Here is a 22,506-nt window from a genome sequence, read left to right as displayed (position 1 = left end):
CGCGTCCCTGAAGGAGGGCAGCCTTAAAAAACGGTGTAACTTCAGCTGCGTGTTGGTTCGAGGGCTGTGTTAATCGAGGTGTTTCTTGCCTCGATAGGAGAAGGAGTCAACAGAGGATTACAACGTGGCCTGTATATTAACACTACCCCCATACCAGAGGAGGGGCTACGGCAAGTTACTGATTGAGTTCAGTAAGTATTAGAACTTCCTGATTTGCCTCTGTCACGGGGATCAAATAAAGATTTAAAAAAAAAGATGAGCTTTATTTGTCACATAAACACCAGAACATCCAATGAAATGTCATTTGTGTCAAATCAAAGCAGCAAAGGTTATGCTTGGGGACAACCCACAAGTGTCAACATGCTTCTGTGCCATCGTAGAGTCATAGAAAAGTACAGCACAGAAACAGGCCCTTCAGCCCATCTAATCCACGTTTAAACTGCTCACTCCCATCGACCTGCACCGGGACCCCTACCCCTACTTATCCATACTCCCCTTAAGCATTGAAATGGATCACACATGCACCTCTTGTGCTGGCAGCTCGTTCCACATTCTCACCACCCTCTGAGCGAAGAAGTTTCCCCTCCATGTTCCTGTTAAACTTATCATCTTTCACCCTTAACCCATGACCTCTAGCTGTAGTCCCACCCAAACTCAGTGAAAAAATCCTGATTGCATTTACCCTATCTATACTCCTCATAATGTTGTATACCTCTATCAAATCTCCTCTCAATCTTCTACATTCCAAGGAATACAGTCCTAACCTATTCAATCTTTCTGTATAGCTCAGGTCCTCCAGACCCAACAACAGCCTTCCCACAGCTCACTAATCCTAACCCGTATGTCTTTGGGATGTGGGAGGAAGCCGGGGCAAACTCACGTGGTCACAGGGAGAACATTCAAGTGGATAATTGGTCATTGTAAATTGCCCGGTGATTAGGCCAGGGTTAAATAGATGGGTTGCTGGGTGGCGGGACTCAAAGGGCCTGTTCCACACTCTATCTCCAAAGAAAAGTAAATTTGAAAAAAATAACATGAATTTGATTTTCAAACCATGCCCTCCCAATGAGCGGAGCCCCTGATGTGTGTCTATGTCTCCCAGGCTACGAGCTGTCGAAGGTAGAGGGGAAGACGGGGACGCCGGAGAAGCCGCTGTCCGACCTGGGGCTGCTCTCCTACCGCAGCTACTGGTCACAGACCATCCTGGAGATCCTCATGGAGCTGAAGTCAGAGAACGGGGAGCGGCCGCAGATCACCATCAAGTGAGTCTGGTGCAGTTCCCTGCGGTGGGTGTGGGCACGGAGGGGGGTGAAGAAGGCGGTCTTTTGTTTTGGAGTCAGGAATCCGCTTAAAGATGAGTTTTATTTGTCACATCTACATCTGGTTAACTGGGACACATCGGGACCAGTACTTTTTGGCCCAATTAAGCAGCTGCTACAATTAGTCAAAGTTTCATGGAACAAAAGACAAAAAAAAAGTCAAACTACCATTTAAGAGTAACAAATTATGTAATTAAATGAAATACAGAACAAATTAGAACACTACCTTTACCACGATGGTACTATAAAATTGTGAATTAGTTCCTAATAGTTATCAACAGAGGAATTCATCTGATGTATGCTGCCCTGTTCTTTTGGTTGACTAAATGAACAAAATCAGCTCAGACTCCTAGTGCAGATAATGGACTGCCTTCATCCAATGCTGTCGACAGTAGCATCCTCCAAATCTTCATTTTCATTGTAACATTCAAGGTGATTGTCGATACCTTCAAATTCTTCATAGTCCCTAATTGTTGAAGTAGTGAAATCATTTCGTTTTTTACTCCCGGCTGTTTCTGGCATCTCCAAGCCCGAGTGCTTGAAACCGCTGGATTGCCTTGCTGCTTATTTCTTGCCAACTATCAATGACACACGTACACCTGACACTATTTTAAAATCGGTTCGCCGTAAGCACGCTGTAGTGGCTAACGGCCACTGAAGTGCGTGAGATCGATGCGAGTTGGAGACTGTTCGGCAACAGTCTCCCGTCCCAACTAAATTAAGGGAATCCCAGCTATTTTCTCAATTAGATTTTGTTCTTTTTAGAGTTGTCCCAAATAAGCGGCTTCCCTGAATAACGGATGACCTGATCACCCAGAATCCACTGTACGTCGTTTGTGTTGGTCAGCTTGTGCCCGGGACAGATCCTCTGAGATCTTGACACCCAGGAACTTGAAGCTGCTCACTCTTTCCACTACTGACCCCTCAGTGACGACTGACGTGTGTTCTCTCGACTTCCCCAGCCAGCAATTAAAAGAAAACTCCGACTAATTCTCGGTTGGCTCACCCCCACCCCAACACCCCCAAGCCGGGACAGAATTCCTGACTGCCACCCCTGATGTCATCTCGGAGCTCGGAGGAGATACCTTGCACTGTGCTGTGGCCTCCTTGCTCTTTTGTTCCACCTCGGGGAATTCGATTTACAGAGAAGGCTCAGGGGCCACCCCCCCCGGTTGGCTCAGTCACCGAGGGTACCCAGAGTGAGATCGGTAGATTGTTTGCAGAAGAGGAGATGGAATTTAACGCAGACAGGTGTGAGGTACTGCGCTTTGGAAGGGCAAACCAGCAAAAGTCTTACACAGTGAACAGTAGGGCATTAAGGAGTGTGGTAGATCGGGGGACCTGGGCATCCAGGTCCTTAATTCATTGGAAGTGGTGTCACAGGTAGGTAGGGTCATAAAGAAAGCTTTTGCCATGTTGGCCTTCATAAATCCTTTCTTTTTGAATCTTTTTATTAATTTTCCAAAATTATAAACAGAGTAACTATTGATACAGGTATATTGATAACAAGTATTGAGTACAGGAGATAGGATGTTATGTTGAGGTTGCACAAGACATTGGTGAGGACTAATTTTAAATATTGTGTACAGTTTTTGGTCACATACCACAGGAAGGATGTAAATAAAGTTGAAAGAGTACAGAGAAAATTTACATGGCTGTTGCTGGGTCTGGAGGACCTGAGTTACAGGGAAAGATTGAACAGGTTAAGGCTAACCACTAAACTACCATACTGTGAAGGGTATAGATAGGGTAAAAGCAAACGGGCTCCCCGCCCCCACACAGAGGTTGGGTGAGACTAGAAAGGTTAAGGGTGAAAGGTGAAATATTTAAGGGGAACATGAGGGGGAAGTTCTCGACTCAGAGGGTGGTGCGAGGGTGGAACAAGCTGCCGGCGGATCTGTCAGATTCGGTTTCCACTGCAACATTTAAGAGAAGTTTGGATAAATACATGGATGGGAGGGATATGGAGGACTGGTCCAGGTGTAGGTCGCTGGGACTAGGCATAGACTAGATGGGCCAAAGGGCCTGTTTCAGAGTTGTGCTCTATGACTCTAAGATCTGGAGTTCTAGAGAAGTTGCATTAGGTTAGAAGAATGAAAGTCAGGTTTAATATGACTGACATCATGAAATTTGTTGTTTTGAGGCAGGAGTGCATTGCAATACATAAAAATACTATCAATTATAAGAAGTATTATATATTAAATAAGTAGCGCAAAAAAGAGAACAAAGAATACTGCTGACAGGTTCGATGTTCATTCAGAAATCTGATGGTGGAGGGGAAGAAGCTGCCTGAATCTGACCGTATTGATCAGTGTCGCAGATAGGAGGAGCCAAGCGACCTTGGCCTATTTCTGTTTGCAGATAGTTCCGTTTCCATGATGCATATTAGATATAACACAACTGACAAATCAGCAAATACTATATCACACAGGCCAAATCAATCGTAACGCGATTTCACTGGGGAATCTAGTCCCACAGTAAGCAGGCACCATCATCTCTGAAGAACATAGACTTCCTGTTTCACCACGGGAGGCCGATTGGGAGAATTACTTTGGAAACTGACACACATTCACTGACGCAAACACGAGGAAATCTGCAGATGCTGGAATTTCAAGCAACACGCATCAAAGTTGCTGGTGAACGCAGCAGGCCAGGCAGCATCTCTAGGAGGTACAGTCTGGGTAGCCTCCAACCTGATGTCATGAACATTGACTTCTCAAACTTCCGTTAATGCCCACCTCCCCCTCGTGCCCCACCTCCCCCTCGTACCCCATCCGTTTATTTATTTTTATACACACATTCTTTCTCTCTCTCTCTCCTTTTCTCCCTCTGTCCTTCTCACTATACCCCTTGCCCATCCTCTGGGTTCCCCCCTTTTTTCTTCCCCCTGGGCCTCCTGTCCCATGATCCTCTCATATCCCTTTTGCCAATCACTGGTCCAGCTCTTGGCTCCATCCTTCCCCCTCTTGTCTTCTCCTATCATTTTGGATCTCCCCCTCCCGCTCCCACTTTCAAATCTCTTACTAGCTCTTCCTTCAGTTAGTCCTGACGAAGGGTCTCGGCCCGAAACGTCGACTGTACCTCTTCCTAGAGATGCTGCCTGGCCTGCTGCGTTCACCAGCAACTTTGATGTGTGTTGCTACACATTCACTTACATACATAGTCTATTGAACAGTATAGAGGATCAATCAAAGTTAAAACAGTGCTTTTAGTTTGTAGTGACAAACATAGCCATTACAAGCTGAGGGGACATGCGGGGTAAATAACTTTTAGAACATAGAATAGTACAGCACAGTACAGGCCCTTTGGCCCACAATGTTGTGCTGACCCTCAAACCCTGCCTCCCATATACCCCCCCCCATTAAATTCCTCCATATACCTGTCTAGTAGTCTCTTAAATTTCACTTAATTTTGCACAGAGAATTTTTGCCTGGGTTGGCGGAAAGGCAGATAGGATAGAGGCATTTATAAAGCTCTTAAATGAATATGTGGTTAATGGAGGGATGTGGATATTGTGTGGGCCAAAGGGATTAGTTTAGTTAGATAGTTAATTAACTCAGTTAAGCATTGTGAGCTGAATAGCCTGTTCTTAGGCTGTACTGTTCTATGTTCAATTAAAAACACGTGTATTGGGAAAAAATAACTTTCTCTCTCTCTCCCCCCCACCGTTCCTCCCTCTCCCACACTCAGTGAGATCAGTGAACTAACGAGTATTAAGAAAGAGGATGTCATCTCCACCCTGCAGTACCTCAATCTGATTAACTACTACAAGGTAGGCACTATTGTACCTGGGGGGTGGGGGTGGGTCACCCATCCGGCTTCCCCTGTTGTGGGCAAGTAGACTCTGTACAGAACACCCTCCGATAGGCGGTTCGACTGATGGCTGCTCTGTAAGAGAACCAGATCCCAGGGATGGGGACCGCGAGGAGGGAGTGTCACACTGGGAGAGGCGGCGAGGAGGGAGTGTCACACTGGGAGAGGCGGCGAGGAGGGAGTGTCACGCTGAGGGAGGGGTGGTGAGGAGGGAGTGTCACACTGAGGGAGGGGTGGTGAGGAGGGAGTGTCACACTGAGGGAGAGGCGGCAAGGAGGGAGTGTCACAGTGAGGGAGAGGCAGCGAGGAGGGAGTGTCACAGTGAGGGAGAGGCGGCGAGGAGGGAGCGTCACACTGAGGGAGAGGCAGCGAGGAGGGAGTGTCACACTGAGGGAAGGGCGGCGAGGAGGGAGTGTCACACTGAGGGAGGGGCGGCGAGGAGGGAGTGTCACACTGAGGGAGGGGCGGTGAGGAGGGAGTGTCACACTGAGGGAGAGGCGGCGAGGAGGGAGTGTCACACTGAGGGAGAGGCGGCGAGGAGGGAATGTCACACTGAGGGAGGGGTGGTGAGGAGGGAGTGTCACGCTGAGGGAGGGGCGGTGAGGAGGGAGTGTCACACTGAGGAAGGGACGGTGAGGGGAGAGCGTCACTGAGGGAGAGGCGGTGAAGAGGGAGTGTCACACTGAGGGAGAGGCAGTGAGGAGGGAGTGTCACACTGAGGGAGGGGCGGTGAGGGAGTGTCACGCTGAGGGAGAGGTGGCGAGGAGGGAGTGTCACACTGAGGGAGGGGCGGTGAGGAGGGAGTGTCACACTGAGGAAGGGACGGTGAGGGGAGAGCGTCACTGAGGGAGAGGCGGTGAAGAGGGAGTGTCACACTGAGGGAGAGGCAGTGAGGAGGGAGTGTCACTCTGAGGAAGAGGCGGTGAGGAGGAAGTGTCACACTGAGGAGGGGTGAGGAGGGAGTGTCACACTGAGGAGGGGTGAGGAGGGAGCGTCACACTGAGGGAGGGGCGGTGAGGAGGGAGTGTCACGCTGAGGGAGGGGCGGTGAGGAGGGGCGTCACACTGAGGGAGGGGCAGCGAGGAGGGAGTGTCACGCTGAGGGAGGGGCGGTGAGAAGGGAGTGTCACACTGAGGAGGGCTGAGGGAGCGTCACACCGAGGGAGAGGCTGTGAGGAGGGAGAGGCTGTGAGGAGGGAGTGTCACACTGAGGAGGGGTGAGGGAATGTCACACTGAGGGAGGGGCAGTGAGGAGGGAGTGTCACGCTGAGGGAGGGGCAGTGAGGAGGGAGTGTCACTCTGAGGGAGGGGCAGTGAGAAGGGAGTGTCACACTGAGGGAGGGGCAGTGAGGAGGGAGCGTCACTCTGTGGGAGGGGCGGTGAGGAGGGAGTGTCACTCTGAGGAAGAGGCGGTGAGGAGGGAGTGTCACACTGAGGGAGGGGCGGTGAGGGAGCGTCACACTGAGGGAGAGGCGGCGAGGAGGGAATGTCACACTGAGGGAGGGGCGGTGAGGAGGGAGTGTCACGCTGAGGGTGGGGTGGGGCAGTGAGGAGGGAGCGTCACACTGAGGGAGAGGTGGCGAGGAGGGAGTGTCACACTGAGGGGCGGTGAGGGAGCGTCACACTGAGGGAGAGGCGGCGAGGAGGGTCACACTGAGGGACGGGCGGCGAGGAGGGAGTGTCACACTGAGGGAGAGGCAGTGAGGAGGGAGTGTCATGCTGAGGAGGGGTGAGGAGGGAGTGTCACACTGAGGAGGGGTGAGGAGGGAGCGTCACACTGAGGGAGGGGCGGTGAGGAGGGAGTGTCACACTGAGGGAGGGGCAGTGAGGAGGGGGCATCACACTGAGGAGGGGCGGCGAGGAGGGAGTGTCACGCTGAGGGAAGGGCGGTGAGAAGGGAGTGTCACACTGAGGAGGGCTGAGGGAATGTCACACTGAGGGAGGGGCAGTGAGGAGGGAGTGTCACGCTGAGGGAGGGGCGGTGAAAAGGGAGTGTCACACTGAGGGAGGGGCAGTGAGGAGGGAATGTCACTCTGAGGGACAGGCAGTGAGGAGGGAGCGTCACACTGAGGGAGAGGCGGTGAGGAGGGAGTGTCATACTGAGGGAGGGGGTGAGAAGGGAGTGTCACACTGAGGGAGGGGCAGTGAGGAGGGAGCGTCACTCTGAGGGAGGGGCAGTGAGAAGGGAGTGTCACACTGAGGGACAGGCAGTGAGGAGGGAGCGTCACACTGAGGGAGAGGCGGTGAGGAGGGAGTGTCATACTGAGGGAGGGGGTGAGAAGGGAGTGTCACACTGAGGGAGGGGCAGTGAGGAGGGAGCGTCACTGAGGGAGGGGCAGTGAGAAGGGAGTGTCACACTGAGGGAGGGGCAGTGAGGAGGGAGCGTCACTCTGAGGGAGGGGCGGTGAGGAGGGAGTGTCACACTGAGGGAGGGGCGGTGAGGAGGGAGTGTCACACTGAGGGAGGGGCAGTGAGAAGGGAGTGTCACACTGAGGGACAGGCAGTGAGGAGGGAGCGTCACACTGAGGGAGAGGCGGTGAGGAGGGAGTGTCATACTGAGGGAGGGGGTGAGAAGGGAGTGTCACACTGAGGGAGGGGCAGTGAGGAGGGAGCGTCACTCTGAGGGAGGGGCAGTGAGAAGGGAGTGTCACACTGAGGGAGGGGCAGTGAGGAGGGAGCGTCACTCTGAGGGAGGGGCGGTGAGGAGGGAGTGTCACACTGAGGGAGGGGCGGTGAGGGAGCGTCACACTGAGGGAGAGGCGGCGAGGAGGGAATGTCACACTGAGGGAGAGGCGGTGAGGAGGGAGCGTCACACTGAGGGTGGGGCGGTGAGGAGGGAGTGTCACACTGAGGGAGAGGCGGTGAGGAGGGAGTGTCACACTGAGGGAGGATCGGTGAGGAGGGAGTGTCACACTGAGGGAGGGTCGTTGAGGAGGGAATGTTACACTGAGGGAGGGGCGGTGAGGAGGGAGTGTCACTCTGAGGGAGGGGCGGTGAGGAGGGAGTGTCACTCTGAGGAAGAGGCGGTGAGGAGGGAGTGTCACACTGAGGGAGGGGCGGTGAGGGAGCGTCACACTGAGGGAGAGGCGGCGAGGAGGAAATGTCACACTGAGGGAGGGGTGGTGAGGAGGGAATGTTACACTGAGGGAGGGGCGGTGAGGAGGGAGTGTCACGCTGAGGGTGGGGTGGGGCAGTGAGGAGGAAGCGTCACACTGAGGAGGGGGTGAGGAGGGAGCGTCACACTGAGGGAGAGGTGGCGAGCAGGGAGTGTCACACTGAGGGAGAGGCGGTGAGGGAGCGTCACACTGAGGGAGAGACGGCGAGGAGGGTCACACTGAGGGACGGGCGGCGAGGAGGGAGTGTCACACTGAGGGAGAGGCAGTGAGGAGGGAGTGTCATGCTGAGGGAGGGGCGGTGAGGAGGAAGTGTCACACTGAGGAGGGGTGAGGAGGGAGTGTCACACTGAGGGGTGAGGAGGGAGCGTCACACTGAGGGAGGGGCGGTGAGGAGGGAGTGTCACGCTGAGGGAGGGGCGGTGAGGAGGGGCGTCACACTGAGGGAGGGGCGGCGAGGACGGAGTGTCACGTTGAGGGAGGGGCAGTGAGAAGGGAGTGTCACACTGAGGGAGGGGCGGTGAAGAGGGAATGTCACTCTGAGGGACAGGCAGTGAGGAGGGAGTGTCACACTGAGGGAGAGGCGGTGAGGAGGGAGTGTCATACTGAGGGAGGGGGTGAGAAGGGAGTGTCACACTGAGGGAGGGGTGGTGAGGAGGGAATGTCACGCTGAGGAAGGGGCGGCGAGGAGGGAGCGTCACGCTGAGGGAGGGGCGGCGAGGAGGGAGCGTCACGCTGAGGGAGAGGCGGCGAGGAGGGAGTGTCACGCTGAGGGAGGGGTGGGGCAGTGAGGAGGGAGTGTCATGCTGAGGGGGGGGCAGTGAGGAGGGAGTGTCACGCTGAGGGAGGGGTGGTGAGTGTAGGGCAGTGAGGAGGGAATGTCACACTGAGGGGGGGGCAGTGAGGAGGGAGTGTCACGCTGAGGGAGGGGTGGTGAGTGTAGGGCAGTGAGGAGGGAATATCACACGGGGGCAGTGAGGAGGGAGTGTCACGCTGAGGGAGGGGTGGTGAGTGTAGGGCAGTGAGGAGGGAATGTCACACTGAGGGGGGGGCAGTGAGGAGGGAGTGTCACGCTGAGGGAGGGGTGGTGAGTGTAGGGCAGTGAGGAGGGAATGTCACACGGGGGGCAGTGAGGAGGGAGTGTCACGCTGAGGGAGGGGTGGTGAGTGTAGGGCAGTGAGGAGGGAGTGGGGGGTAAGGAAGGAGGGAGGCACTGCAGACGAGGCAGCAAAGGAAGAGAGACAGCTGTGTACTGAACCATCTGATTGAATGCTGCTGGGTGTCGGTCGGTCTGTTGCAGGGTCAGTACATCCTCACCCTGTCGGAGGACATCGTTGAAGGCCACGAGAAGGCCATGATGAAGAGGCACCTGCGGATCGACTCAAAGTGCCTGCACTTCACGCCCAAGGACTGGAGCAAGAGGGGGAAGTGGTAACGACCTACTGTCCGGGACAGGGACAGGGACAGAGAGAGAGTTGCTGACTGTCGCCTGGGACTGTAGGGACCGTTCGTCCCGGCTCCTCTTCTTCCAACGCACATGGAAACGTTGCTGTTTCTCTCTCCGTTGAGCTGACAGTGACCAAATGTCCATCCCGTTACTGCACCGCAACTACTCACACACCAGTCCTCCCGCCCTGGAACGGAAGGCAAGGAGACTTATGGAGGGGTCTCTGCCTGGTGAGAGCAGCGGCTCACCTCAAGTGGGACGGGGTACAGTCCCACCCGACGATCCCCAGCGGACGGACAGTGCTCCCCAGCTGCCGTTTGACGGACGCCAGATGGTGGGTGTTCGACGGGGTGTCGGGAGGATGCTCCCTCTGCACTACCCACACCCCAGGGAGCACGGCCGATGGGGGACCCGCGTTTCCGGACTGACCTTGCGGCTGTGGGGAGTGTCACGGGGCGGGGGTACTCAGGTATGACCCTCAGCGTTGAAGCTGAAGTCAGACTCTTGGGGGTGGGGGGAAAGGCCTGCGCAGACGGGAGACAAGAAGGTACCAATTGTCTGGGTTTCTGCAGGCAACATGGTCTCAGGAAACGACTGGATGGTGTGTTCAAACTAGGCTCAAGCACAGGGGATCCCGAATTGTTGGGAGTTCCTTCACTGGTGACTGTAAAAACTGTCTTTACAAACACAATGGTCAGCACCATTTGCTCTTGTGCCAGTCTTTCAGCTCCTCGCTGCCTCTCACCCGTTCAGGTATTGAATTATACCAGTAATCCACTCAGCTAGAGGCAGCATAGAGGGAGCTTCAGTCTGTGTCTGACCCCGGGAGTGTGTGATGGGATGGTGTGGAGGGAGCTTCAGTCTGTGTCTGACCCCGGGAGTGTGTGATGGGACGGTGTGGAGGGAACTTCACTCTGTGTCTGACCCTGGGAGTGTGTGATGGGACGGTACGGAGGGAGTTTCACTCTGTGTCTGACCCCGGGAGTGTGTGATGGGACGGTGTGGAGGGAGCTTCACTCTGTGTCTGACCCCGGGAGTGTGTGATGGGACGGTGTGGAGGGAGCTTCACTCTGTGTCTGACCCCGGGAATGTGTGATGGGACGGTGCGGAGGGAGCTTCACTCTGTGTCTGACCCCGGGAGTGTGTGATGGGACAGTGTGGAGGGAACTTCACTCTGTGTCTGACCCCGGGAGTGTGTGATGGGACGGTGTGGAGGGAGCTTCACTCTGTGTCTGACCCCGGGAGTGTGTGATGGGACGGTGCGGAGGGAGATTCACTCTGTGTCTGACCCCGGGAGTGTGTTTGGTCAAGTTCATAACTTGTTCCTGGAGGTGACATTGTCCCTGAGCAGCAACCTCAGAAGAGAATCCTCCCCAGCTGGAGTAGCCCTGGTTTACGGATCCATTGGCTGTGGAACACTTCTGATCTAAGGAGCTGAGGTGAACTCCGCAGTATTACATAGGCCAAGGACAACCAGCTGAATATCCCCCAGACACCCCCCCCCCACTGTCTTTCATGTCTATTCCCTTATCCCCTTCCCCACCTACTCCCACTCTCAGCTGAGCTGGAACCTGCGTGTGGCGGTGTGGGCAGAACCTTCGAACGACTTGGGGATTGGATGTGAATTTTTTAAATACCGATCAATGTCTGTATATATTGGAAAAAGTCAGTTCAACACATGAACCTTTCTGGGGAGTTCCTGCCCGTGGGAACCGTCCGACTCTTGTCCATGGGTAGGAGTCTCCCTCAGGATGTCCTGGCGGACAGGTAAAGGCTGGGGGTACACACAGAGTCACCAACTCAAAGCGCTGTGGACGACTTCTCATGGCCTTGAATCCGCACACCCCCTGCCCAGCCCCCCAGTAGCCTTCAGCGCGATGCCTAATGTAGCCGCATGTCTTGTGCTGTGTAACTTTCCTGTTGTGTGACCTCCCAACTGTTTGTGTAAATGCATGTAATTCTCAGTTAGAATTGGTAATATCAGCAAGAGTTGTACAGTTTTTTTAAAGTATTCTGGGTTGTATAAAAAAAATTAAATATTAATGTTTCATCATTTGGATTTCCTGCTGTGTATTTACTTTAAGGTAAGTGATGGACTGGGGTAATCAACCCACTGAGCCCGCACGTCACTAGAAGTGGGGGCAGCAGCGATACGCTTCACAGCCACTGTCTGTGAGGGGTCTATACATCCTTCCCCCTGACCGCATTGGCACTTTCTGCGGGTGCTCCAGTTTCCTCCCACATTCCCAAGACGTACGGGTTAGGGTTCATGAGCTGGCACTACGTTGGTATTGACGGGCGCCTTTCTGCCTCGATGAAGACGTGACGGATACAGCTGGACGTGAGGAAATCGCCCAGGGGGGAACGTGCCAACTCCACACACAGGCAGTGCTGCAGGTCAGGAGCAAACCCGGATCCCTGGAGCTGGGAAGCAGTGCCGTCAGAGTCAGAGTCATCACCTAGTCTGCCCAGAGTGAGCCTAGTGCTGTTACCCCCTCCAGTACCACCCCTGCTGAAACATGCGTGGTTCTTGTTAGACACTCGTTTATACAGTATTAGAAAAATGTAAAAGCTCTTTATTTCTGCTTGGGGGCCGCACAGCCAGTGAGGAAAGTTTTCTTTCTGCGGCAGAGGGGTGCAGTCTCGTTTCTGCCCGGTCTCACTCTTCTCCCACCGGGGCGTGCAGCTGCAAGACACAAAGTCCGACCTTTTCAACGTGGCCTTTCTCTCAAACGCACCCCTCCCAAATCCCCACCAGCCCATTCCATCTCTGTGTGTGCAGTACTTCCTGCTACCGCCAATCACAACGGGGGGGGGGTTTGCTCTGGGGATAAGGCAGGGGGTAGAGTGAATGAGGAGAGAGTGTACACACTGAGAACAGTCGAGGAAGGGGGCAACTGGACAGAGATCCCAGTCTGGTGAACCCATGGAACTCTCCCATCACAGAGGGCGAGTTGCTGAATATATTTAAGTGGATCTCTATCAGGGGGTGTTGGTTGAGAGCACAAATACAGGGTAGATTGAAAGAGCAGAGACAAAATTTACAAGGATGTTGTCGGGTCTGGTTATAAGGCAAGATTGAATAGGTTAGGACTTTATTCCTTGGAACACAGTAGAAGATTGAGAGATTTAATAAGAGGTTTGCAAAATTTCGAGGGTAGAGACAGGTTAAATGCGAGCTGATTTTTTTTCCACTGAGAATGGGTGGGACTACAACCAGAGATCATGGGTTATGAGTGAAAGGTGAAAAGTTTAAGGGGGAAACTACTTCACTGAGAGAGGTTGGAACAAGCGTCACAAGTGGCACACATGAGCTCGATTTCTACATTTAAGAGAAGTTTGGATAGGTACATGGATTGGAGGGGTGTGGTCCCAGTGCAGGTCGATGGCAGTAGGCAGGTTAAATGGTTTGGCATGCATTAAATGGGCCAAAGGGCCTGTTTCTGTGCTGGACTTTTCTATGACTATATAAATATTTAAAAATCATGAAATGCATAGATAAAGTGGGTATTAACAAGCCCTCCTCCCAGGGTGGGGGAATCCAAACGGGTTTAAGGTGGGGGGAGAAAGATTTAAAAGGGTCCTGAGGGGTAAACGATTTTCGACACAGGCGAGTATATGGATCGAGCTGCCAGAGGAAATAGTTGGGACAGGTACAATGGTACTTAAGTAGTTCATGGAGAGATCTGGGACAAACGCAGGAAATCAGGACTAGCTGGGCGGGCACCGTGGTTGGCACGGACTCACAAAACATCGAACAACACAGAACGGCACGTGCCTTTCTGTTCACGATGTGCCAACCTGTGTAAACGCACTCCATAATCGATCTGACCCTTCCCAGCTACTCAGCCTGTGACCCTCCATTTTTAGTACATCCATGTGCCCAGTCTCTCTTAAATGGCCCAATTGTAACAGCCTCTACTACCACCCGTGGCAGTACATTCCTGGCACCCACCACTCTCTGTGTGTGCTTGGGTTTCCTCTCATGGTCCAAAGACGTACGTTAATTGGTCACTGTAAGTTGCCCTGAGATTAGGTGCAGTGGGCCTGAATGGCCTGTTCCACACTGTTATCTCTAAAATAAACTACCTTTGGCATTTCCCCCCCCCCCCCCCCACGTTCCTCCACTCGCTTTAAACTGATGTCCCCTGGAATTAGCCATTTCCACCCCGGGAAAAAGTCTCTGGCTGTCTACTCAATATATGTCTATTTTTATCTTGTACACCTCTTATCAGGTCACCGCTCATCCTTTTTAGCTCCAAAGAGAAAACCCCTCGCTCACTCCACCTCTCCTCATAACACATGCTCTCTAATCCAGGCAGCATCCTGGTAGATCTCCTCGCCACCCTCTCTAAAGCTTCCACATCCATCCTATAATGAGGTGACCAGAACTGAGCAAAGTACTCCAAGTGTGGGCTAACCAGAGTTTTATAGAGCCACAACATCACCTCAGGGCTCTTGAACTCAATCCCTCAACTAATGGAAGTCAACACACCATATGCCTTCCTAACCACCCTACCAACTTTGAGAGATCTATTGACGTGGAGCCCAAGATCCCTCTGACATTAACCCTGTACTCTGCCTTCAAGTTCGATCTTCCAAAGTGAATCACTTCGTACTTTTCTCAGATTGAACTGCATCTGCCACTTCTTAGCCCAAGTCTGCAATCCTGTCTCGTTATAACCTCCAACAATATTCTACGCTGTCCACAACTCCACCAACCTTCATGTCATCTGCAAACTTACTAACCTACCCTTCCCCTTCCTGATCCAAGCCAGTTATAAAAATCACAAAGGGCAGGAATCCCCGAACAGATCCCTACGGAACACCACTAGTCACTGATCTTCAGGCAGATACGTTCCACCAACAGCCATCTCCATCTGCTTTCTACATTCAAGCCAATTCTGAATCCGTACAGCCAGGTTTCTCTGGAACCCATGCCCCTTGACTTGGCAAGAAGGGGAAGGGGCGTGGGGGGAAGAGTTGGAAGAGGAGGGTCTTTCTACACGGGACGGAGAACGTAGAGAAGCTCACAGCCTGGGCAATCTGTGTCCAGCCCATCGCCATCACCACGGTGTCGTCCGGTGTTGGCCGCGTCTCCAGGTTCCAGTACGTCAGCGACGAGAAGGCCGACTTCACGCTGACGGCACGCTCCTGCGGGTTTGATGGCCAGCATCACACTGTTGTCAGGAGGTACAGCACGAAAACAAGCCCCTCGGCCCACCAAGACCGTGCCAGCCGTCAACCCCCCTCCCACCCCAGTTACACTCATACAGACAAACAAAGGTGTAATTCAGAGCAACACGCAAGTGCTGGAGACACTCAGCAGGTTGAGCAGCCTCTATGGAGGGAGATGGAGCGTTGACATTTCTGATCAAGACCCTTCATCGGGGGAGGAAGAGTAGAGGTGACGGTAGACAGAATAAAGACGTGAGGGGGAGGTGTGAGGCAAGATCAGGCAGGTGATCCAGGTGAGGAGAGTGATAGATGGAGGAGGGGAGAGTGAAGATAGAGACAGAGGCTGGGAGGTGATGGGTGGATCCAGGTGAGGAGGGGAGAGTGGGAATAGCGGCAGAGGCTGGGAGGTGATAGATGATGGTAAACAAGGGCAACAGTTGGTGGAATCTGTTAGGAGAGGAAGGTGGAGCACGGAACTAAATAAGGGAGATGGGGAGGGTAGAAGGGAACAGTGGGGAACAGTTCAGAAGGCACAGATCCCAAAGAGAAAAAAGTATTCGAAAGGAAAGATGACACAACCATGGATAACAAGACAAAGCCAATATAAAAGCCAAAGAGGGGTCATATATTAAAGCACGTCGATGTTTGTTACTCTGACATCAAAGAATTTCCCACTTTCCCGACGACTCTCCTCAACTTCTACCCCTCGTCCACACGTAGAGGGAGCAATTTACAGCTAACCCACCCCGGTGCGACCGCATGGAGGGGAGAAAGAGGGAGGGCGGAGATTAATGGGAGTGGAGGGGGTGGCGAAGGGCGGCCACGGTTTGCATCACGCCTTAGAGTGCCAGTGATCACAGTGGGTTTCGATTCCCACTGCTGTCTGTAACGAGTTTCTACGTTCTCCATGTGAACGCATGGGTTTCCTCGCATCTTCCAAACACATTCGGGTTAGGGTTAGTGAGTTGCGGGCATGCTACGTTGCAGGTCACCCCCAGCACATCCTTGGACTGTGTTGGTCATTGACGCAAACGACACATTTGACTATACGTGTTCTGACGACGCAATGTACACGTGACAATTAATCTTCCTCTTTAAAGATCTTTTTCTCATTCTGACAACCCGGGCAGGTGGTCAAGAGTTTGAACTCGACAACACCCTCTCCTTCCCACTCGCTCCCCATCCCACCTCGAGGAGAGTCCTCTGCACCCCCCCACCGGGACCGGAGTGACACCCAACACACGGCCGTCCAGCGAGAGAGCGGGACCCCCCTCCCCCCCACCCACACGACCGCGCACTCACCTCCTCATCCGAGCACGGCTTCTGGTCCTCTCTCAGCACGAGCCCGACGTAGCCAGGGGGCACAGGGAGATCTCGGCCCCGCAGTGCCCGGCCGCGATAGGAGACCAGCAGCTCTGGAAGGGAGGAGACGTGGGTGAGTTGCCGGGCTCGTAGTCCTCTCTCCCCCACCCACTCTCACCAAATCGCCCCTGCTCATCGGGTTATCCAATCACACAAATGTACCAGGAGGGAGAGGTGGTGGTGAAACAAAAATGTTGCACCTCCTGACGCACAGAATGGTGCAGGAGAAATTTACGAGGACGTTGCTGGGACTTGAGGACCTGATTTGATAGGCTAGGACTTTATTCCCTGGAGCGCAGGAAAATGAGGGCAGATTTGATAGAGAAATACAAAATGATGAGGGGTATAGATAGGGTAAATGCAAGCAGGCTTTTTCCACTGAGGTTGGGTGAGACTGGAACGAGAGGTCATGGTTTAAGGGTGAAAGGTGAAATGTTTAAGGGGAACATGAGGGGAAACTTCTTCAGAGTGTGGAACGAGCTGGCAGGGAAAGTGGGTTCGATTGCAACGTTTAAAAGAAGTTTGGGTCGGTACATCGATGAGAGGGGCATGGAGGGCTATGGTCCCAGTGCAGGTCCATTAGACTGGGCTTAGATAACAGTTTGGCACAGACTAGATGGCCTGAATGGCCTTTCAGTGCTGTAGTGTTCCATGACTCTATAATGCCTAGGAAGTAGATGGAGAACCACAGATAAAACTATAAAATTTGGTCTCAGTGATGTTGAAATTGTCTCCTAATGTTAAAACTTATTGGATATTTAGATAAACGCAAAGCCCAAGGATTCGGAGTTGTCTTCAAATTTCACCGATGTGTCCTGGACTGACTGAAGGGCTAGCATAGGCTTGGTGGGCTGAGTGGTCTCACGAATGTCTCACAGTGAGTGATCAAGTCATCGGTCAGTATTTCCCAAAGGGAGTGAAACGGGACGAACTGCGCGCGAGCTTACCGCCATCGCGCTCCCGCATTGCCGGCGTGAAGTACTGATCTACCCTGGCGTTGCCGTCGGACTCGATGGTGACGGGAAGCATGTGGACGCGGTCTCTCGGCACGGCCTCGAGCGCCCTCGCCTCCACCCGGACCGCGGAGTTTCCCGGGCTCGCCATGCTCCCCCCTGAGAGACGGGAGACGGGGGGCAGAGTCAACGCCGCCGCTTCACGAATACTGCGACCCCCCCCCCCTTTCCACGCCAACGCAGATTCCACCACACACACCCGGGGCAAGTGGCACCACGTTTCCCACGCTGTCACGGGGAGAACGTACAAACTCCTTACAGACAGCCGACAGGAATTGAACCCCGATCGCTAGCGCTGATAAAGAGTTGCGCTAACAGCCACACCACCATGCTTCCCCAATCTACCCCCTCACCCACACAACCACGGACAAACTACCCAGAGGTACACTTCCTTTTTGTTCAGGTTTTACTTTTGCTTAGAGATAACAGCGTGGAACAGCCCCTTCCACCAACTCACAATCCCCAACTTAACTTCTGCCTAATCAGGGGACAAATTACAATGATCAATAAAGATAAAGGAGCAGAATTAGGCCATTTGGCCCATCGAGTCTGCTCCACCATTTCATCATGAAGATTAAAGTCTGTCACGAGCCTTGTGGCCCATCAGGCCGGTGCTTATGCTGGTTTCCGTGGCATCAAATTACTGAGAGTACGAGACTTCCCCCCCGGATAGGATGCCAGTCGACCACAAGGTTAATCCCCAGCATTTTTGTAGTACCCATTCTCAGCTGGGTGGACTAGAGCATTGTGTGTGGTTAAGTGCCTTGCTGCCTCAGCCGAGGCTCGAACCCATGACCTTCAGATCGCTAGCCCAACGCCCTAACCACTTGGCCACGTGCCACATTTCATCATGGCTGATCCATTTCCCTCTCAGCCCCAATCCCCTGCTTTCTCTCCTCTCCCCCCTCCCTTATCCCTTCATGCCCTGATCACTCACGAATCTATCAACCTCTGCTTTAAACATACATAAAGACTTGGCCTCCACAGCCGCCTGTGGCAATGAATTCCACAGATTCACCACCCTCTGGCTAAAGAAATTCCTCCTCATCTCCATTCTAAAAGGATGCCCCTCTATTCTGAGGCTGTGTCCTCTGGTCCTAGACTCCCCCCACTATAGGAAACATCCTCTCCACATCCACTCTGTCTGTGTCCTCTGGTCCTAGACTCCCCCACTATAGGAAACATCCTCTCCACATCCACTCTATCTGTGTCCTCTGGTCCTAGACTCCCCCACTATAGGAAACATCCTCTCCACGTCCACTCTATCTGTGTCCTCTGGTCCTAGACTCCCCCACTATAGGAAACATCCTCTCCACATCCACTCTATCTGTGTCCTCTGGTCCTAGACTCCCCTCACTATAGGAAACGCCCTCTCCACATCCACTCTATCTGTGTCCTCTGGTCCTAGACTCCCCCACTACAGGAAACATCCTCTCCACATCCACTCTTTCGAGGCCTTTCAGCATTTGATGGGTTTCAATGAGGTCGCCCCTCATTCTTCTGCATTCCAGTGAGTACAGGCCCAGAGCCATCAAACGCTCTTCATATGACAAGCCACACTCACAACACGCTGGGGGAACTCAGCAGGTTGGGCTGCATCCGTGGAAACAATCGGTTGACGATTCGGGCCGGAACCCTTTGTCAGGATTGAAGAGGGAAGGGGCAGAGGCCCTATAAAGAAGGTGGGGGGAGGGTGGGAAGGAGAAGGCTGGTAGGTTCCAGGTGAAAAACCAGTAAGGGGAAAGATAAAGGGGTGGGGAGGGGAAGCAGGGAGGTGATAGGCAGGAAAGGTGAAGAAGGAATAGGGGAAAACACAATGGGTAGTAGAAGGAGGCGGAACCATGAGGGAGGTGATAGGCAGCTGGGGGAGGGGGTAGAGTGAAATAGGGATAGAGGAAGGGAGGGGGAGGGAATTACTGGAAGTTGGAGAATTCTATGTTCATACCAAGGGGCTGGAGACTACCTAGACGGTATGTGAGGTGTTGCTCCTCCAACCTGAGTTTAGCCTCATCGTGACAGTAGAGGAGGCCATGTATGGACATATCTGAATGGGAATGGGAAGCAGAGTTGAAGTGGGTGGCTACCAGGAGATCCTGTCTGTTGTGGCAGACAGAGTGGAGGTGCTCGACGAAGCGGTCCCCCAATCTGTGTCGGGTTTCACCGATGTAGAGGAGGCCGCACCGGGAGTACCGGATGCAATAGATGACCCCAACAGACTCACAAGTGAAGTGTTGCCTCACTTGGAAGGACTGTTTGGGGCCCTGAATGATGACAAGAGAGGAGGTGTAGGGACAGGTATCACCTCCCTCATGGTTCCACCTCCTTCTACTACCCATTGTGTTTTCCCCTATTCTTTCTTCACCTTTCCTGCCTATCACCTCCCTGCCTCCTCTCCCCCACCCCTTTATCTTTCCCCTTACTGGTTTTCCACCTGGAACCTACCAGCCTTCTCCTTCCCACCCTCCCCCCACCTTCTTTATAGGGCCTCTGCCCCTTCCCTCTACAGTCCTGACGAAGGGTTCCGGCCCGAAACGTCGACCGATCTTTTCCACGGATGCTGCCCGACCTGCTGAGTTCCTACAGCGCGTTGTGAGTGTTGCTTTGACCCCAGCATCAGCAGATTATTTTGTGTTTCATCTGACAAGCCGCTCGATCCTGGAATCATTTTCGTGAACCTCCTTTGAACCCTCTCCAGTGTCAGCACATCCTTTCTAAGACAAAACTGCTCACAGGTGAGGCCTCACCATTATAAAGCCTCAACATTATGTCCTTGCTTTTATATTCTAGTCCTCTTGAAATGAATTTGCCTTCTGCACCACAGACTCAACCTGCAAATTAACCTTTAGGCAATCCTGCACAAGGACTCCCAAGTCCCTTTGCATCTCAGATTTTTGAATTGTCTGCCGTTTAGAAAAGAGTCAACCCTATCATTTCTTCCACCAAAGTGCATGACCATACATCTCCTGACATTCCATCTGCCATTTCTTTGCCCATTCTCCTACTCTGTCTAAGTCCTTCTGTAGCCCTTCTTCCTCAAAACTACCTGCCCCTCCACCTGTCTTCATACTGTCCGCAAACTTGGCCACAAAGGCATCAACTCCGTACTCCGAATCATTGATATAAAATGTAAAAAGAATTGGTCCCAACACAGACCCCTGTGGAACACCACTCGTCACTGGCAGCCAGCCAGAAAAGGCTCCCTTTATTCCCACTCTTTGCCTCCTGCCAATCAGCCACTGCTTTATCAATGCTAGAATCTTTCCTGTAATACCACGGTCTCGTAGCTTGTTAAGCAACCTCATGTGTGGCACCTTGTCAAAGGCCTTCTGAAAATCCAAGTATGTAACATCAGCCGATTCTCCTTTGTCTATCCTGTTTGTTATTTCTTCAAAGAATTCCAGCAGATTTGTCAGGCAAGATTTTCCCTTGGGGGGGAAACCATGCTGACTTTGGCCTATTTTGTCACATGCCTACCAACAACGTCTGACAGTGCAGGAAACCACGGCACCCGGGGAAAACCCACACATTCTGTGGGGAGGAGGTACAAACTCCTCAGTTCTCTGTTGCCCCGAGCTGTGGTAGTGTCACGCTAACCAGTGACCCACCGTGTTGCTGGGATGTAAGAGAAAACCAGGACAAAAACCACACGCTCACAGGGGAGAATGTACAAACTCCAGAGAGAGTCGGTGAAGTCCCTGCAGGGAGGTCCACACCCCAGATACTGTAACTCAAAGCGTGAGGCTTATCTACGGCCTCGGAGAAGTAGCAATCTCTGGGAATTCTCTGGATTCCAACACATCAAAAGGCCTCGAAAATGAACGGAGGATGTTTCCAACTGCGGGAGAGTCTCAGACCAGAGGGCACAGCCTCAGAATAGAGGGATGTCCCTCTCGAACAGAAATGAGGAGGATTCACCACCCTCCTCCCCCCGAGCTCCCTCTTCCCCTCTGCCCCCTCCCTCCCGAGCTCCCTCTTCCCCCTTCCTCCTCCCCCTCCCTCCCGAGCTCCCCCTTCCCCCTCCCTCCCTCTTCCCCCTTCCACCTCCCTCCCTCTTCCCCTTCCCCCTCCCTCCCTCTTCCCCCTTCCCTCTCCCTCCCTCTTCCCCTTCCCCCTCCCTCCCTCTTCCCCTTCCCCCTCCCTCCCTCGTCCCCCTTCCCCCTCCCTCCCTCCCAAGCTCCCTCTTCCCCTTCCCCCTCTTCCCCCTTCCCCCTCCCTCCCTCCCGAGCTCCCTCTCCCTCCCTCCCTCCCTCTTCCCCTTCCCCCTCCCTCCCTCTTCCCCTTCCCCCCTCCCTCCCTCTTCCCCTTCCCCCCTCCCTCCCGAGCTCCCTCTCCCTCCCGAGCTCCCTCTTCCCCCTTCCCCCTCCCTCCCTCCCTCTTCCCCCTTCCCCCTCCCTCCCTCCCTCTTCCCCCTCCCTCCCTCTCCCCTTTCCCCCTCCCTCCCTCTCCCCTTTCCCCCTCCCTCCCTCTTACCCTTCTCCCTCCCTCCCCTTCCCCTTCTCCCTCCCTCCCCCTTCCCCCTCCCTCCCCCTTCCCCCTCCCCCTTCCCCCCCTCTTCCCCCCTCCCCCTTCCCCCTCCCCCCCTCCCTCCCCCTTCCCCCTCCCCCCTCCCCCTCCCCCTCCCCCCCTCCCCCTTCCCCCTCCCCCTTCCCCCTCCCCCTTCCCCCTCCCCCTCCCCCTCCCTCCCTCTTCCCCTTCCCCCTCCCTCCCTCTTCCCCTTCCCCCTCCCTCCCTCTTCCCCTTCCCCCTCCCTCCCTCTTCCCCCTCCCCCTCCCTCCCTCTTCCCCCTCCCCCTCCCTCCCTCTTCCCCCTCCCCCTCCCTCCCTCTTCCCCCTCCCCCTCCCTCCCTCTTCCCCCTTCCCCTCCCTCCCTCTTCCCCCTTCCCCCTCCCTCTTCCCCCTTCCCCCTCCCTCCCTCTTCCCCCTTCCCCCTCCCTCCCTCCCTCCCTCTCCCTCCCGAGCTCCCTCTTCCCCCTTCCTCCCTCTTGCGCTTCCTCTTCACCCCCTCCCTCTCTCTTGCGCTCCCTCTACCCCCCCCGTGCTCCCTCTTCCCCCTCCCTCCCGCGCTCCCTCTTCCCCCTCCCTCCCGCACGCCGATCCCTCACCTCTCTCCGCTCCCGCACCGCCGGATACCGGAAGTGCCAGGTTGCGGCGCTCGCCGGGAATTGTAGTTCTGGATTGTTGCCGGGTAACGGGAAGGCGCCGAGGGTTTGAGGCCCTTTGGTTCTTCCCTCACCCTCACCCTCACCCTCACCCTCACTACTCT

The 22,506-nt window shown here is 54.1% G+C and overlaps 2 protein-coding genes across 4 annotated transcripts in view; one reads left to right on the top strand and one right to left on the bottom strand.

Annotated features, from left to right (window-relative positions):
* The window catches only part of LOC134339812 (histone acetyltransferase KAT5), a 57,576-nt gene extending 45,842 nt beyond the window's left edge, over window positions 1–11,734 (top strand). For all 3 annotated transcript variants that reach the window (XM_063036631.1, XM_063036629.1, XM_063036628.1), the window contains exons 10-13: window positions 98–191; window positions 1,103–1,262; window positions 5,010–5,091; window positions 9,545–11,734. In XM_063036631.1, the coding sequence (XP_062892701.1) occupies window positions 98–191; window positions 1,103–1,262; window positions 5,010–5,091; window positions 9,545–9,679 (471 nt within the window). In that variant the 3' untranslated portion in view covers window positions 9,680–11,734. The remainder of the gene's footprint in view (window positions 1–97; window positions 192–1,102; window positions 1,263–5,009; window positions 5,092–9,544) is intronic.
* Window positions 11,735–12,227: 493 nt separating this feature from the next.
* On the bottom strand, window positions 12,228–22,478 carry rnaseh2c (ribonuclease H2, subunit C). Its single transcript, XM_063036581.1, has 5 exons — window positions 22,346–22,478; window positions 17,179–17,343; window positions 16,172–16,284; window positions 14,726–14,845; window positions 12,228–12,377 (listed from the first exon to the last, which is right to left on the bottom strand). The coding sequence occupies exons 2-5, from the start codon at window positions 17,333–17,335 to the stop codon at window positions 12,351–12,353; spliced, it is 417 nt and encodes a 138-aa protein (XP_062892651.1). The 5' UTR covers window positions 17,336–17,343; window positions 22,346–22,478; the 3' UTR covers window positions 12,228–12,350.
* Between the last annotated feature and the right edge of the window lie 28 nt (window positions 22,479–22,506).

The sequence above is a fragment of the Mobula hypostoma genome, chromosome 30 (assembly GCF_963921235.1).
Source record: "Mobula hypostoma chromosome 30, sMobHyp1.1, whole genome shotgun sequence".
Classification (NCBI taxonomy): domain Eukaryota; kingdom Metazoa; phylum Chordata; class Chondrichthyes; order Myliobatiformes; family Myliobatidae; genus Mobula; species Mobula hypostoma.
Note: the sequence above shows the minus strand (reverse complement) of the source record. Positions and strands in the feature narration are given on the sequence as shown.

Bases quoted from the DNA above. Each gene is read 5' to 3' on its own strand.
- rnaseh2c (XM_063036581.1), bottom strand. From the start codon at position 17,335: ATGGCGAGCCCGGGAAACTCCGCGGTCCGGGTGGAGGCGAGGGCGCTC. The intron at 16,285-17,178 runs GTAAGCTCGCGC...CCTCCCTTCCAG, and splicing joins AATGCGGGAGCGCGATGGCG to AGCTGCTGGTCTCCTATCGC. The intron at 14,846-16,171 runs GTGAGTGCGCGG...TCAAACCCGCAG, and splicing joins AGCCGTGCTCGGATGAGGAG to GAGCGTGCCGTCAGCGTGAA.